The sequence below is a fragment of the Pteropus medius genome, unplaced genomic scaffold (genome assembly GCF_902729225.1).
Source record: "Pteropus medius unplaced genomic scaffold, Ma_sr-lr_union100, whole genome shotgun sequence".
In the NCBI taxonomy this organism is placed as follows: Eukaryota; Metazoa; Chordata; class Mammalia; order Chiroptera; family Pteropodidae; genus Pteropus; species Pteropus medius.
The window spans coordinates 10,964,057-10,979,684 of record NW_024356249.1 but is presented as its reverse complement, the minus strand read 5'-3'; the positions used below and the strand labels follow the sequence as shown (position 1 = coordinate 10,979,684).

Sequence of the window (15,628 nt, the reverse complement as noted above, 5' to 3'; positions counted from 1 at the left end):
CCAGAGTCTGTTACTAGTGTCTTCCCCAAGATCTGGGACCTATCTAGGGTCGCGCTGGTACAGCTTCAGACTAGAGTAGTAGAAAAAGAGGAGACATTTTGGGGAGAATAGTTCTTACCCTTCTCAACTCTGTTGGCTATTCTTCAAAAAGGTGGAGGAAATGACATAAACAAGGCTCTTGAGTAGGGAACTCCCTCTGAAGTGATAGCACTAGAACCGTATCCTTACTCCAACAGTGCCTTGAACTGGTTTCAGGCTGGTTTAATAGTCAGTGAGAGTGCTTTGTAAACTGGAAGGAGGCAAGTAAATGGAGGTCAAAGTTGTTGTTTATGACTTCCCTTTGGCTAGGCGAGTTCCTGGAGTCTGGACTTCCCACCCAGGAGCGGGCGGGTTGGTAAATGTAGAGCATTATGAGTAGTGGGTGACAAGTGGTAAGTGCTATAAAATTATTGCAATTATTATTCATCAAGTAAGCTATAACTTTGAATAGACAGTGATGGGGGAAAAAGTACTACTACCAGTGTCTGGATAGCCGTGAGGCCTGTTTTTAGGGCCTGTGCTAGTTAATGGCTAGACCCTCATTTTTTATGAGCTCCCTAAGTGTGTGATCTGTTCTGTGTGCATTTCATTTTTATAGTCTCCTCAGGACCCAGCGCAGGGCCAGAATATTGAAGGAATGAACTTGAATGCTGATTATGGTGGGAAGCTAGACAGTTGTCTTGTGACGTTTGTATTGTCTTTCAGCCCTGGGCATTTCCTGCACGAGAGTTCCTTCGGAAGAAGCTGATTGGGAAGGAAGTCTGTTTCACGATAGAAAATAAGACTCCGCAGGGGCGAGAGTATGGCATGATCTACCTGGGAAAAGGTGAGTAGCAAGGAGGAAAGGATGCATTTCTCTTCAAGTCTAAAGTTCCTCCAAAGATCACTTTTCATCTGGTGGAAGGTCGGCCGTGCATATTGGTGGCAGTAGCTCTAGGGCAGTCGGCTGTCGATGTAGTTGGAAGTGCCCTGGGTACTGAAGCCCCTGGCACACAGTGTTGAGGAACACCCCCAATATGCCAGTCCTCGTGTGCTGCTGTGCCTGCTTTCCTGCCTTGGGTTAGCTGTGTTGTACAGCATGCATTCTCCGCTTTGTGTAGGCCTATAGGCCCTTAGCCCGCGGAACTCTGGCTCTGTGTTTCTAGGTCATAGTGCTAATTGAATTCCTGTAGATTTCTGATTGCATCGTCTATTTCCTTTATCTATTTTGTGAGTTTTCTTCTCCTCATGGGGACTCTTTAGGAAAGGAAGATTGGTTTTGGCCTGTGGTTTTTCGAAAGCTATATATTTTGTGATTGAATGGAAAGAATACAAGCTTCGAAGTTGTGCGCCTTTGGGTTAGAATTCTGGCTCTCCCCTCATGAACTCTTACTTAACCCTTAACTTAACCTTTCTAAGCCCTAGTTTATTTGTAAATTATTAAGAGAGTTTAAAGAGATAGTGTATGTAAGGCACCTAGCTCTGGCACAGAGTGTGTACTCAGTAAGCATATTTTTGTGTGTACACATATGCTGGTGGTTTAGCTGGGCCTCTGGCTCATGAGATATTAGGTGCTCTGATCTTTTTGATTAAGTAGAGGGAAAGTAAGATTATGGAGTAGAGTTTGAACAGAAATAGGACATTGAAAGACTTGGTACAATGTTCTACCTAAAGCGTAAAATAGTTGTTCATCTGGAATTATTTTGAGAGCAGATAATTTTTTTTTTTAAGTTTCCCTGTGTTTCTTTGATAAAATAAGCTACTCACTGAACTGCATTAGATAATTTATTTGACTTGGGTAGTCAGTGCTGGAAGTAAGCAAGAAGGTAGAATGGCAAGGCTAGCAACATCCCCTTAAGATTCTGATTTTAATTGTAGAGGCCTTAGAAAAACTCGCTGGGCATTGCCTTGGCGGCATCTTGTAGAATTTACCCTGTGGAGAAACACTACCCTTTTCAGCCTCCCAAACAGATGGCTCCTTGCTTCTTGATTGAATGGGAAGTTAGAAATTTATGGAGTCTTTTCAAAAAGAGAAATAGACATTTGCCTTTTATCCATAATTCAAGTGATATAGTAGGAAATAAAACATTTAAGCATTATCGTTGGGTGGTTACTGGTTAGAAAGAATATGGGATAAATAGAAGCACACTGTCTTCAAAATGCAAATGTTCAAGGATTTTATTACCTAAAAATGCTGATGCAATAACAGCTGGTTAGTCTTCTGTTATCCCGAAGAGACTACACTGGACTGCAGGTAATTGCGGGCACAGATATCTCTATAAAGAGCCACGACTAAGAGTTTGTTTAAATAACCTTGATCTTGAACTAAAATGGTCAAATTAAGAGAATCCGACAAAATGATCTTTAAAATTGTTTTTAAGAAGTTCGTTTTTTAAACTGACCCAAATTACAAGTTGGATGTAATTTAGCAATTAACATACTAATGTTTAGAATAAAACCTGGCACATAGGATCTGATCAATAAATATGTGATCAGTAAATATGTACTGAAAGAATGATTGAAACTACCTACATCTAAAGTTTAATATTTTCACTCAGGTACTTTAACCAACTCTTAATGCCAATTCTAATGAAAGGAAACAGTCGCTTAGATAAGTAGTTAATATTCATATATTTACCCTGTTTTGTGGCTGCTCAGTCTTTTTATGATGAGGGAGAAAGGTAGAATTTGAGAAATTGTGGTTAACCTACAACTTATTAAAAAAAGGTGATTACTCTTCCGACTTTTGGAGAAAATAGTCACCTAACTGCTCTTAGTACCATCCCCAATTGTGACTTGGTCAAATTCATAACTCGATATGTAAAAAGAATCAGATACTTGCCCTACGAATTCCATTTTCAATATTCATCAACTGCATTTTGTTGCCTCCTTTGGGAAGTTGGTCTAGAAAAAGGTATTTTTCTCACTTTGAAAGAGCAATCAGAGCTCAGTTTTTCGGAGTGGGCCCGCTGACAGCCATTATTAGAGCACTCTGTGCCAAGACAGTGAGAACTGTCGGCTATGCTTTTGCCAGGTTGGTTTTATGGCCACTCACCTGGTTTGTACCTGGGCTTCATTCATTTGCCCGTGACTCTCGGCCTCTCACTACTCAACTTTCCCCCAATCATCGACTCTTTCCTTCTGACTTCATTTTTTGGGATTCCTGTTGTTTCGAAAGAACCCATGTAATATTTACTGATGTCAGGTAGCTGTGTGCGTCTGTGTCTGGCCTCAGCGGTAACTTCAGTGGAAAGGTTCTTGTGAGCCACATTTGACCTCAGAACCTGAGCATCCTTTGTATTGTTATTGTTTATCTTAACTTTTTCTGGTAAGAAAGAGGCTTACAATTTGCCTCTGCAGAAATTTGGGCATGCTAATGGCAAGGCATTAGGTTGGATTTGGGGGTGGGTGGGTTTACTTGTTATTGCTTGCAGAAGTTATTGTATAGTGTACTGAATATAAATCTTACAGAATTTTGTTCTGTGCTGACATTACCTCTCTGCTAGACTGCTGTGTTTCAGTTTGTCTAGGAGCTTGTTCTCTGCTGTATCAAAGATCTTTATGCGGTGATTCTCTCATAGATGTCTTCCTTTATCATTTCGACTGACAAGCAGACATTTAAGAGAATACACAGAGCCTAAAAGCTTCAATGGCATGGAAATGCAATTAATGTTTCAAGTACCCAGGTAAAACCTAATCAGGTCAGGTTTCATGTTTAACTTCATTTTTTTTTCCTGCTCTGAAGGCTGCTGTGTGAGAGATTAACAATCTAGACACTGTCCTCAGTGTCTCTGTGAGCAGGAGAAAGTTTTGGTCAAATGGTATATCTTGTCTTGGTGTTCTGTTGGAGCAGAGAATATGACATCCTGAGAGGAATTGGATTTTCTGGTGTAAAATGTTATAGAGAAATCTATCTCTCTGATTATGTGCTATGTTTTTAATTCCTATGCGCTTGACAATTTATAGATCTTATTGTTTAATTCTCACAAGATGGGTATCTAGGCAGGTGCTCCTCCCACTTTATAGACGAGAAAACTAAGATGCTGAGAGAATGGCAGAATGGCAGAATTTGTATGCAGTGCCAGGCTTCTTCTTGGGTCAGTGCTCTTTATACTGTCTTGGACTGCCACATGTGTCTTACTTTCTTGTCAATCTCCACTAGTTCCTGAGATTGTGTTTGGCCAAGGTGATACACAAGAAAATTAGAAACAGTCGTGAGAAAAAGATTTATAGACCTTCAGGTATTAGGGACTAGAAGTTTTGGAAGAAGAGGTTTTCTAAAAACCCAACGTGGCATCGCTGACTTGGGTAATTCTCTGGCATCATTGTTCTCCTTGAAGAGCTTCGGGCGAAAGTGGGCTCTATTTCAGCTCTTTTGGCATTGGAGGCAGATTCAAATCTTATGTTTAATTTTCGTTTTTCCTCCTCAGATACCAATGGGGAAAACATTGCAGAGTCCCTGGTTGCAGAGGGCTTGGCCACCCGGAGAGAAGGCATGAGAGCTATTAAGTAAGTCTTCTGACCCTCTGACTTCCTTCTTTTCCACTGTGAGAGCGGCAGTCACTCGAGGGAGGTTGGGTCACCTCTACATTGACTTTGCTGCATTTTCATTCTGGCCCCTGCGTTAAATGGGTAACTTCTGGTGCTCTCTGGCTTTTAGGACATTGCTGCCCAGATGTGGATTATTCTAAGCTAGCAGGTTACTCAGCATTTGTTAGTGGCATTTAATAAGTATAAAACTCCTTTAAAAATAGGCTTTGAGACAAGGCAGCACTATTCTTAAGAGTCAACAGGCTGTGTCTTACACCTTAGATTGTCTGTTCTGGAGTATTATCCTTCCATCCCAAAAGATCCATTGAGCACTTACTATGTGCCAGGTTGGAGCAGTGACCAGACTTAGTTTCTGCTAACATTTTAATGGGGAGATAGACGATAAACCAATACAAATAGATATACAGTATGTCATATGCAAGGAATAGTGCAATGAAAAAGTGGAGTGAATAAATAGAATTCAAAGCAAAGTCTGCTGCTTAGAATCTAGTGAAACTGACAAGGGCTCAATGGTTCTGTTTTAAAGTCAGGGAAAATTTCTCTGTCCAAAGCCTTTTAAGTCTCTTTTAGTCTGTGGATCTGTAGGTACTTAATAAGTAGTAAGTCAGAATGTATTTGTTTAGCTAATGGCAGTGTGAACTTATTAGAAATGAGTGTTAGGTGTGTAAGCTTTATAGTTCATGTGTCATGTTCAAGTTCACCAGTGTTGGCTCTCAGTAGGATAGATCGCAGCTGGCTTTAATTAACACTTTAGTCTCCGAAAAGTGATATGCTACACCAGTAATTTGGAGGCTAAAGATGCTGTTTAAATCATTAAGTCCTTGTTTTATTAGATGACTGTTGTAGCTGAAGAAAAGGCTTTCGATAAACATTTGCATGGACTGTACCAATAACATACTGAACAAAGGCAAAAATGCACATTTTGCCTTCTTCCTGCCTTCATAGACTTGGGGTCCTCTTAGTCACCACATACTTCTGTGGTCCTTTCTACTTCAAATTGTTATTTGCTGGAGCCTGTAATCTAGGGTGTGAGCGTGTGGGAATTTGTTGAAGACATTTGTGTTAGGTGGGGTTTTTGGAAGTGTGCTGAAGTTGTATCTTAAGCACAGTTGCTGCCATGATTACCGTTGCACCGCTTTTTAGGAGTCCAGTTTGTAACCAGAATGAAGAATTTAAAAAAAGCCCATAGCAGTACTTACCATCTCAACAAAGAAATCTCCCTTGCCAGTTCTTTTTCTCCAAAGTTGTCTTGACTTAAAGCCTCATTTTCTCAGTTTTTATGATCGCTTCTCTCTCTTAAGCTACATTTTCCTGTTGGATTCTGGCTGTACTTTTGGATCCCTGAGGATGTGATTACCTTTTATTTGGATGGGTGGGGAGGGAAAGAGGTATCGAAGACTTTTGGTTTGAGAAATTGTAGGGCAGGGAACCCTGCTTTAGACATCCCTACTGATCAGGGAGGGAGATTCAGTTTCTGTATACAGCCGTTGATGATGTTGAGATTGTGGAACGGCCACGCAGTTCACTGTTCACTTCATTTGCTCAGGTGTGTGTGTGAGAGAGAACAGAGCCATTTATGGTGTTCTGTTTGTTTATCTGCTGACCTTCTGGCTGCTTTTGCATGTAGTTTGGTTTCCTGATGAAAGAAACATTTTCTTTCATCTAACATTTCGTCTAACATTTTCAAACTGCTTTTGCTTAGCTGGCTTTATTGAATGTGTAAGTAGTTTTGGGGTGACATTATCTGCGATAACAGTATTTGCTCTGCGTTCCTCAGCCCTGTTCTGTAGACAGCAGGGAGCAAGGGTGGTTCTTAGTCACTTTCCCTGTACTGTGTCCTGCTGAGCTCTGCCTGGATTCTACTTCCTGAATCTGGGATACTTAAATGAAGCTGTACTCCCTGGAGCGGCTTCCCTCTGAGCCACCAACTTGTTCTCTCGTAATCACTGATGGTGGCAGTACTGAGATGTGTATTCTTTGGATCGTCTCATTAAATGCTGTGAAGATTGAATCTGTTGTTTGAGAGAACAAATTTGGAATCTGGAAGTTGTACTCATGGTGGTTTTCTGGTTATAGGCTTGGATCTGAAGCTGTTGGTCTGAAACATGCTTTGGTCTCTTCAAGGGGAGAAGATGCTGAAGAAACTCAGTCAGAGAAGAGCCTGATATTTCTATTGTGAACTCACTAACCACAAATGTTTATGTTTTACTTCCCAGTCCTGAGCAGAACCGGCTTTCTGAATGTGAGGAACAAGCGAAGGCAGCTAAGAAAGGGATGTGGAGTGAGGGGAATGGTTCACAAACTATCCGGGACCTCAAGTATACCATTGAGAACCCAAGGCATTTTGTGGACTCACACCACCAGAAGCCTGTCAATGGTGAGGTTGGTGGGCAAAGACAGATGCGGCTCAGCGTGATTTCTTCCCATTCGTTCTCAAGCTTCTTGTTTATAAAACCTAACCTACTTATTTAGTATCTGAGGGGAATTATTAAGGGTTATATGCCATGGTATTTTGGAAGAGAACTTGAGTCCAGTTCACGAGGGTCACATTAGATGTATTTTGCAGAGGTTAGTCCTTTGCTGGTATAGGGTAGTAAATTTCTGGTATTTTTACACATTGGGGATCTTCCTGTTTTCTAAAAGATGGCCACTTAAACACCATCCCCGAAACTGAGGTAGAAACATGTATTCTTTATACATTAAACACACGCACTCATGCCCCTCCCCCCATTCTATATAGTTCTGGCCCTACTTTGAGACCTTATTAACACTGACTCAGTAAAATTAAATTATTACCAATCCTGAATTATTAAGTATTGTTTGCTGAGTATCTGGTACTAAGGTGAGCAACTTACCTTACTAATAACAAGGCTTAGATATGAGCCATGAGGTCCCAGAAGGTTCAGAAGACAGAAGTCGGTCTGATCTATATTCCCCAGAAATAGTCTTTGGGAGAGTCTGTTGTGTGAATACTCATAATCTACCAGCGCTTTATCATTTCTCAGAGGGAGGCTTTCCTGAGGGTTTGGGGAGAGGAACTGTGTTCAGTGCAGTTTGATTGGGCATTGTTTATTCCCGGCACGAGTTTTCCTAATGACTTAGGCTGTTTATTCTGTCATGCAGCTATCATCGAGCACGTACGAGATGGCAGTGTGGTCAGGGCTCTGCTCCTCCCAGATTACTACCTGGTTACCGTCATGCTGTCAGGGATCAAGGTCAGACCATATCTTGGCTACAGGGTGGGTTTAGGGCTTGTGGAAGTGTTCAGTCAGGTAGATTTTTCTACATGGGGACCTTGGATCGACTGTTTCTTTAGAGCATGGGCTATTAACATTGGCTAGAGTACTTTAAACATTGCAGTGGGACAATTCTAATTAGATCAGATAAGATTTTTTTAATGTTTTAAGTACTCAGGGTCTGTTTAGAAAAGGTTGTGCAGAGAAATTGTTGAAACCTGGAAGGGGGGCTGGGAAGCTCTGAAGTTTGCCAAGTATGGCTTACTATGAAAGATACATTTTGATTAAACACATACCAGGGATTTAAAGCTAGCTACTGGTGAATCTTTTCTTGGCAAAGGGGCGTTTTCAACTGTAATTACAATTCACTTCCCTGTGATAACATGAGTTTTATTTGCCTTACCAAGAAGTCTGAGATGATGCTATTTCCAGTTACTTTTTACTAGTATATTTTCAAAAGGGTGAAAGACATGATCCGAGACTTCTCCCAGTGTAGACTTGTTGGTTTGTGCTTTTTGGACAGTTCCGTGTGGTATGAGTGGGCCGAGCGCTCACATTTAGGCTGCGTTACTCACCCACCTTACTTTGCTGTAGTGCCCAACTTTTCGACGGGAAGCAGATGGCAGTGAAACACCAGAGCCTTTTGCTGCAGAGGCCAGATTTTTCACCGAGTCTCGACTGCTTCAGCGAGATGTTCAGATCATTCTGGAGAGCTGCCACAACCAGAACATTCTGGGCACTATCCTTCATCCAGTGAGTGTGCTGTCAAGACTGGGCTTTGTGGAGTTGGGGGTCCATTTGGGGTTTTGGTGAACTGTAATTTGCTTCTCTTTCTGTATTTAAGAGCCATTTAAATATCTTGGCAAGATTATCATCTACTGATTTTTGAGGCATTTTCAAGGGAGATATCAGTTATCTGATAGAATTGGACAAATCTGTACAACTCTGCACTTTTAGAAAATTAATCTCAAATGTTACTGGTTTTAAGGGGAAGAGGAACTCTATTGCTTATTTTCCCAAATGTTGGTCCTAGAGGTTGCACATAGGAAAGGTGGGATGTTGGCACATTGATTAGAAGCCACTGAAACTTGTAGAACAAGATTGGTGAGTTCATATATAGGTCTAGAAGTTATCTATTTGGAGTATTGGTAGAACTATCGTGAGGAAATCTTTCTATGAAAAATTATCTTGTGTACACCAGGCCTTATCTGTTTTCCTCCTAACTCTACTTTTGAACAGGAAATAGGTTCTTTACATTCTTACAATCAGGAGTTATACCCTACTGTACACTTTGGTAGATGGCTTGGACACGAAATGACCTTGTTTTTTAACACCCGAGTTTAAGTGGATTTTCATTATTGTAATCTGTACCCATTACAGAGTAAACTACAGTTAGTTTTCCATCATGGCAGTATGGAAGGCTGGGAGGCTTGGTTCACAATTTGCCAAGGTCATGTCTGATTCCTCTGGAGTGTTAGCTGTCTGCCTGTGCCCTGCCAGATGGCTCTGTGTCACAGCAGAATGTGAATTGTAATTCATTGGGCAAAATGTATCTTAAGTTATTCCCTTACTCAGCTCGTTCTTTAGCTTTCCCTTTATGAAAAGGGGAGTAAGTGCTGATCTTAGGGAAGGAAATAATAAGGTGTAATCTCCACTAAAGATTAACACCCTCCTCTGCCCACAAGAAGAGCTATTGAAATGCCAATTCCATTCAATGCCACTAACATTTATCCTGTTCCTATTAAGTGAGGGTTACTGTGCTGTGTGTTGTGAGGATATGAAGCCAAGACTGTTGAGAGGAGTCACAGTGTGGCATCTCCCGTCTTAGGGCTGGTTTCTTAATGAGAGAATTGGCTCTACTTTTTTTCTTTTTGATGAACTTCAGACTAGATTGAGGCTATGTTAATTGTGTCATAGTCTAGAGAAATGAATTCTCTTGCCATAGAATCTAATCTGTGCCTGCCTTCTCATGTACCTTGTTTTTCAGAACGGCAATATCACAGAGCTCCTCCTGAAGGAAGGTTTTGCACGCTGTGTGGATTGGTCGATTGCAGTGTACACTCGGGGTGCAGAAAAGCTGAGGGCAGCTGAGAGGTAAGATCTGTCAAGGAAGCCTTCCAGCCAAGGCTCTTGTTGAGGATCTTTAGCGAAAGAAATATAGTGATCTTCTCTCTCCCATTGACATGAGTGTCTTATTTCAGTAAAGGATTAGGGAAATTGTAGGAGTCTGGGATCTCGTAAAGGAGTGTCTTACTCATAAGTCTTGAGGTTCAATCAAATTCAGTGGCATACAGTAAGGACCTAGATTTTCACTCAGACATTATTCACCTGATTTGCTTTTTGTATGTTTTCAGGTCACTTTTTTCCAAGCCCCTCATTTAAATTTCAGGATTTAGATATTCGGGATGAAATAAACTTGAGGCTCATTTGAGGACTATGACATTGCTTACCAGCTACTCCCAAACAAGCAGACTGGAGCCAGGGATGTGATGGAAAGATAGAGCCTATGGTCCTAAAATAAGACCATGCAGTACTATTGTGATGCCTAAGGCCCTAATTTTTTGAAAAGTATGTTTTAGTTATAAATACTAATGCAACTATAAGGTGCTTTTGTCATGTTTTCGGCTAAGTGTCTCATGGTTAAAGCAGATGTAGAAATAACTTATTTCCAGAAAAATGGTAGTGGATAACTCCAAAGATCGGTGGAGATTTCAAGTGTCAAGATCAAGTATTTTCGGGCATAGGGGTACCTCATTCATTTGATGGGGTAGATGAAAGAAAATGAAGCAGGTAGCAAGAGTAAACATGTTTTATAACCTCTAGAGGAGATTTATGGATTTTTCAGAGAGTGCTCATCATTATAAAACAGGTTTAGACCAAGGAATGCAAATCATATTTGATAATATGTGATTACTTGCCTGCTGTTTTGCGTGCTGAATTTGACTTGTTTGCATTGTTGGTAAATCTCTATTGACGAACTTAATGTATTTTACAACTACTACATGCTGCTTCGTCTTTTTCTCATTTTAGCACTTCTTCAAAAATAAAATTGCAGTACTGTTTTCAGAAATAATAATTACTTCCCCCTACACATGTGTCCATTTATTTGTACATACTCGAGACAACTGTTCATTGATTTCTTTTTATTTTTAATCTTGCAAATATTCCATTTATTTCTCTTAGCCTGACTGAAAAAATATCTGCTGGGCTTAGTACTTTAGAAAATTTCTGCCAACGTGATTTTTAAACTTTTGTCAATGAACTTCTTATTGGAGTTTTGCCCATTTTTCTTACTCTTTAGATGCACTACAGTGACAATTATGTTCTTGTTTTTCCACATAGGATTCGGGTAGCTGATAACCTTTTCATAATTCAAAGGGAAATTGAGCAGGCCTGTGTTCTTAAAAAATATATATATTTGTTTATTGTATACATTCTTCTCTTTTAAAAGAATACTTGCTCTGTTTGTCATTCCAGTGCCTGCCATATAGTAGTCACTCAGGAGATACTGGATAAGCCAAAAAATTGCACACCTAGACCCAGTTTACCAGACATCGGGGTAGTTAGTTGCTTATACACCTTTTCTTCTGACTGTCATATGTTGTTCTGGTTTGACTGGTGGCCTTTCTCCTGGGTGCCTTGTCTATGAGGTAGGGTAAAATTCTGTACTGTTTGATTCCATGCTGATAGTGAATTCTCTTTGCTGGCCTAGTCTGTCTGAATGATTTGCATCCTTGCTTTGTTGTCAGGTTTGCCAAGGAGCGCAGGCTGAGAATATGGAGAGACTATGTGGCTCCTACTGCTAACTTGGACCAAAAGGACAAACAGTTTGTTGCCAAGGTGAGTTGTTCTCAGCATCTTGAGATGCATAGCGAATGTTGTCAGGCTAATGACAGTCCATCAAAAGCCGAAGCATTTCTATTTCAAGGCCAGTGGTGTGTGGATGTGTGTGCATGGTTGCGTGCCTGTGTATATTTATTATATGGGACTTAGACACCATAAGAACGTACAAATTTTTTTTTGCATGAATTTGTATAACTTCATTAGAAGTTCATGGGCTAAAGTTGTAGACATTACCACCTTGAAATACCTCTCATATTTAAGGGGTTCTTTTTGTCTGTGTTGCAAATGACATTCTCTTAGATTTCCTATGCCCAAGTGTATATGTCCTCAGGGTTCTTTCTGTTTTGGGACTCTTGTGGGTTTGAATTTTTTCTAATGTGATTTTTTTTTTTCTTTCCCTGAGAATTCTCCACTGATGTGTCCCGGGATGGATTTCTTTGACAAGAACTAGAGCTACTGAATAGATTGGTTCCAGCAGCAGTGCTGTAAAAGTTTTTTTCTTAGTTATAGGGTTTGGTACCTTGAGGGGTACACCTGTTCTCCTAACTCCCAAATGCTGTAATATTTTCCAACTTAGTTTTACTTTTGGCAAGAGATGCCGGAAGTTTTGTCTTTATGGACTAAAAGTGGTTAAATACTGCTATCCTCAGAACGAGAGGTGGCTGTCCCAGATGTCACGTAACCGTTTAAGATGGTAAGCCACTAGGTGGCACTGTCAGCCTGAAAAATCCTGGAATGATTTATTTAAGAATGGTAAAATTTTAACAAAGTCTGAGGAATTAGCTGAATTTCTTCACTTTCTTTATTGATGCCCAAAGCAATCGATCACAGAGTGCTCGAGTGGCCCCTTTCCCTCTTCCAATTAGGTGGTCTCCAAGCAGTAGTCAGGTTTCCTATAATCATGCTCTTTGGTGGCCATCAGCAGGGGTAGTCCCTTGTTAGATACTTCTCTGTGCATCTTCCCAGTCTGATGTAGACCAGAACGGATTCCTACTTCTTTTCTGTGTGAGGACTGTACTAGCTTGGAAAGTTGGATGTGGCTGTTGCTCCAAATTGGAACTTACTTGGTTGTGCTTATGTTGCCTGTAATCTGTTCTGTTTGAGGACTATAGCTGCACAATGGAAGGATGATCATTCACTCAACAAGGGAGGCAGGGCTTCCATTTTCACTACCATCACTTTGAGGGTCTGTAATATTAGTAATGTAGATGAAGCTTGGGAGGGTCTCATACCCTGTACTTGCTCTATCAGCCCTATCTCAGTTGAAAAAGAGTTTGTAGAGAAGCCTAGAAGGTTTTGAGGGTTTGGGGCCTTTGCTGACTGGGGAACTAAGGCATTGCTGAAGAAAGAAATTCCAAAGATTAGATGGTTGAGTCAGTATCTTTGTGTTTATCTTAAATATGATTTTATTGCTAACTAGAAAAGGGAGAGGTGGCTGTAGGAACATTTTCTCCGTTTTTAAAATCCAGGATCCCAGGATCTGGTTTTTGTTTTTGTTCTTTTCTGTTTAGATTTAAAACAATGAAGCTTTATTCATTATAATGCCAGAATAGAGGAGATTGCTTTTAAAAACCATCTGAAATGGTTTCTCCTGGAATATCTTAAACATAAAAACTTACAAACTCAGGCTTGCTTAGGGATTAGAGAGAAAAATATATTTGTGGGTAGATAAATGGTTTTAAAACTTTTTGATTTTGTAAGTTCTTCAGCATTTTTTTTGTTTTTAAGACAGGAAAACGTTAAAAACAAGGAAAAACACATTACATGAAACTACTATGACACAGCTTTTCTTCTTTTTAAACGAAGTTGGTCATATTATCTATCACAGGGCTTGGCAAACTATGACCTGTGGCCCATCACTTGTTTTTGTATGGTCAGTGAGCTAAGAATAGGTTTTACATATAAAAAATGTTTTGTGGCACATGAAAATTACATGAAATCAAATTTCAATGTCATGGGTGAATTAGAATGTAGCCACCTGTTCATTTACATATTGCCCATAGCTGTTTTCATGATGCAGTGGCAGAGGTGAATAGTTGTGAGAGACCGTATGGCCTGCAAAGCCTAAAATATTTGCTCTCTGGCCCTTTACAGATCTATACATACTCAAAGTGCCTTGATATGGTATAAAGAGCTTGTGCCAGAATGTAAATCAAGGTATTTCTTCTTTCATCAAGAAAACTTGCTACAGAAAAAATGTCAGCAGTGTTCTCAGTGATATAGTTGATTTATCTACAAGCTCCTTATCTCATTGCAGACTGCTATCTGCTTTTAGGTAGTACTGATCTGTGTTCTTTCGTATATAATTTTTAAGTTTGTAAGTTTGTATTTATAATATATGAAAATTTAAAGAACTCTATGGGCTTATTAAGAAATGAACTAGTTTATTTTTCTCTTCTTTGGGGCAGCCATTTTTAAGTCTTGGTAATCCATATCTCCAAATAAAATGTTTAAATTTTTAAGTTTTCCAGTTTTAGGCGTAACCCTTTTCCTTCACATCTTGGAAGATGATTTATTTTTTTCACTCATGCACACATATTCACATGGGTGTGCATGTAATCTTAACCTAGTCCTTCCAGTAGGACTATATCATAATTCTGGTTCAATTAATATTCAAAGTTTAGTTTGTAAATGCTAATCACCACTGAGCCATATAGTGTATTATGACTACTTTTCATTTCCTGCATTTTTTTTTTAACCTGGAGTTAATAATGTTTAAAACTTATGTGTATATCTTTAGTATACTTATTAATTTAACCCCTAGATGATTTAGATTCTACCTGCCTAAATCATCTCACAAGACATTGATTCAGTCTGTTGATTTTTAATCTTTTTTAACAGTACTTTCCAGGAGGCTTGTGACCTGTACCAGTCTGGACTAGTTTTTCTTTTCCTCTGTTACAGAGTTGTCATCTTTGAATTTCTTTACCGTTATCTTATGGTTTTCTATCTCTGGGCTTGAACTACGTTTGCTGGATCCCATAACTGTTTCTTTCTGATTTACTGCTTTATTTTAGTGGCACTTATTCTCTAGCTTCTTGGGAAAAGAGTGCTTGGTAGGTAAATATTTTGAGGCCTTTCGTGTCTATTTTATAATTACACCGGATTGGTAGTTTAGCTGGGTATAGAATTTTGTTAGCCATTATTTTCCTTCAGAATTGTGAAGACATTGCTCCATTGTCATTTAGCTATTGGAGATTTTTGTTTGCTTGTTTTTAGAAACCATTCTGATTCCTCATCCTTATCTGATTTTTTTTTTTTTGTAAACTCTTAGCAAATTCTTTTTTGATGCTGAAATTTCACAATGATGCACTTTGTTTATCCATGAATGAACATATTATGCTTTAATTTTTAATCCTCTATATCTGGGAACTTCAAATATTTTGTTGTTAATTTCCCTGCTCGCTCTCTATTTTCTAGAACTCCTGTTTGGATGTTTGACTTTGTGGACTGGTCTTCTAATTTTTTTTCCTCTTATCTGCCATCTCTTTGTCTTTTGTTTTTTCTGTATTTCTTCATAATAACCTTTTATCTCTTCTGTTATTTTATTTCATTTACGATACTGTATTTTAATTTCTAAGAACTTTTCTTATCCTCTGAATGTTTTATTACTATTAAAAAATAATATCTAATACTTGTTACAGAGATGAATATTATCTATTAGCTCTCTGAGGAATTTGTTATAATCTTTCAAAAATTTTCTTCTAATAGTCTGTTCTTCAAGTTGTGTTTCATTTTCTTTGGTTATTTTTGACCCTTTTTTTCATATAAGAGGCTTTCCTCACCTAACTGGTGATGCTTAGTTGTCTCTAAGAATAAGCTACTGAACACTGGGTTAGAAGAAGCAACCTTATGTATGGGGTTTAGTGAATACATCTTGAAATCCAGGTGCTTCTTACATAATTTTTAAACCATTCTTAGTTTTTGGCCCCATTTGAATTTTGGCCCTGATTTTGCAATTTCTTAGTCTTGATGGTTGG

At 39.2% G+C, this 15,628-nt stretch overlaps 1 protein-coding gene across 1 annotated transcript in view; it reads left to right on the top strand.

Moving 5' to 3' along the window:
• Positions 1–15,628, top strand: part of SND1 (staphylococcal nuclease and tudor domain containing 1) — a 390,995-nt gene that overhangs the window by 32,141 nt on the left and 343,226 nt on the right. Inside the window, exons 3-9 of the mRNA XM_039860623.1 lie at positions 745–865; positions 4,449–4,527; positions 6,786–6,946; positions 7,693–7,784; positions 8,400–8,558; positions 9,793–9,899; positions 11,555–11,645. Coding sequence (XP_039716557.1) covers positions 745–865; positions 4,449–4,527; positions 6,786–6,946; positions 7,693–7,784; positions 8,400–8,558; positions 9,793–9,899; positions 11,555–11,645 — 810 coding nt within the window. The remainder of the gene's footprint in view (positions 1–744; positions 866–4,448; positions 4,528–6,785; positions 6,947–7,692; positions 7,785–8,399; positions 8,559–9,792; positions 9,900–11,554; positions 11,646–15,628) is intronic.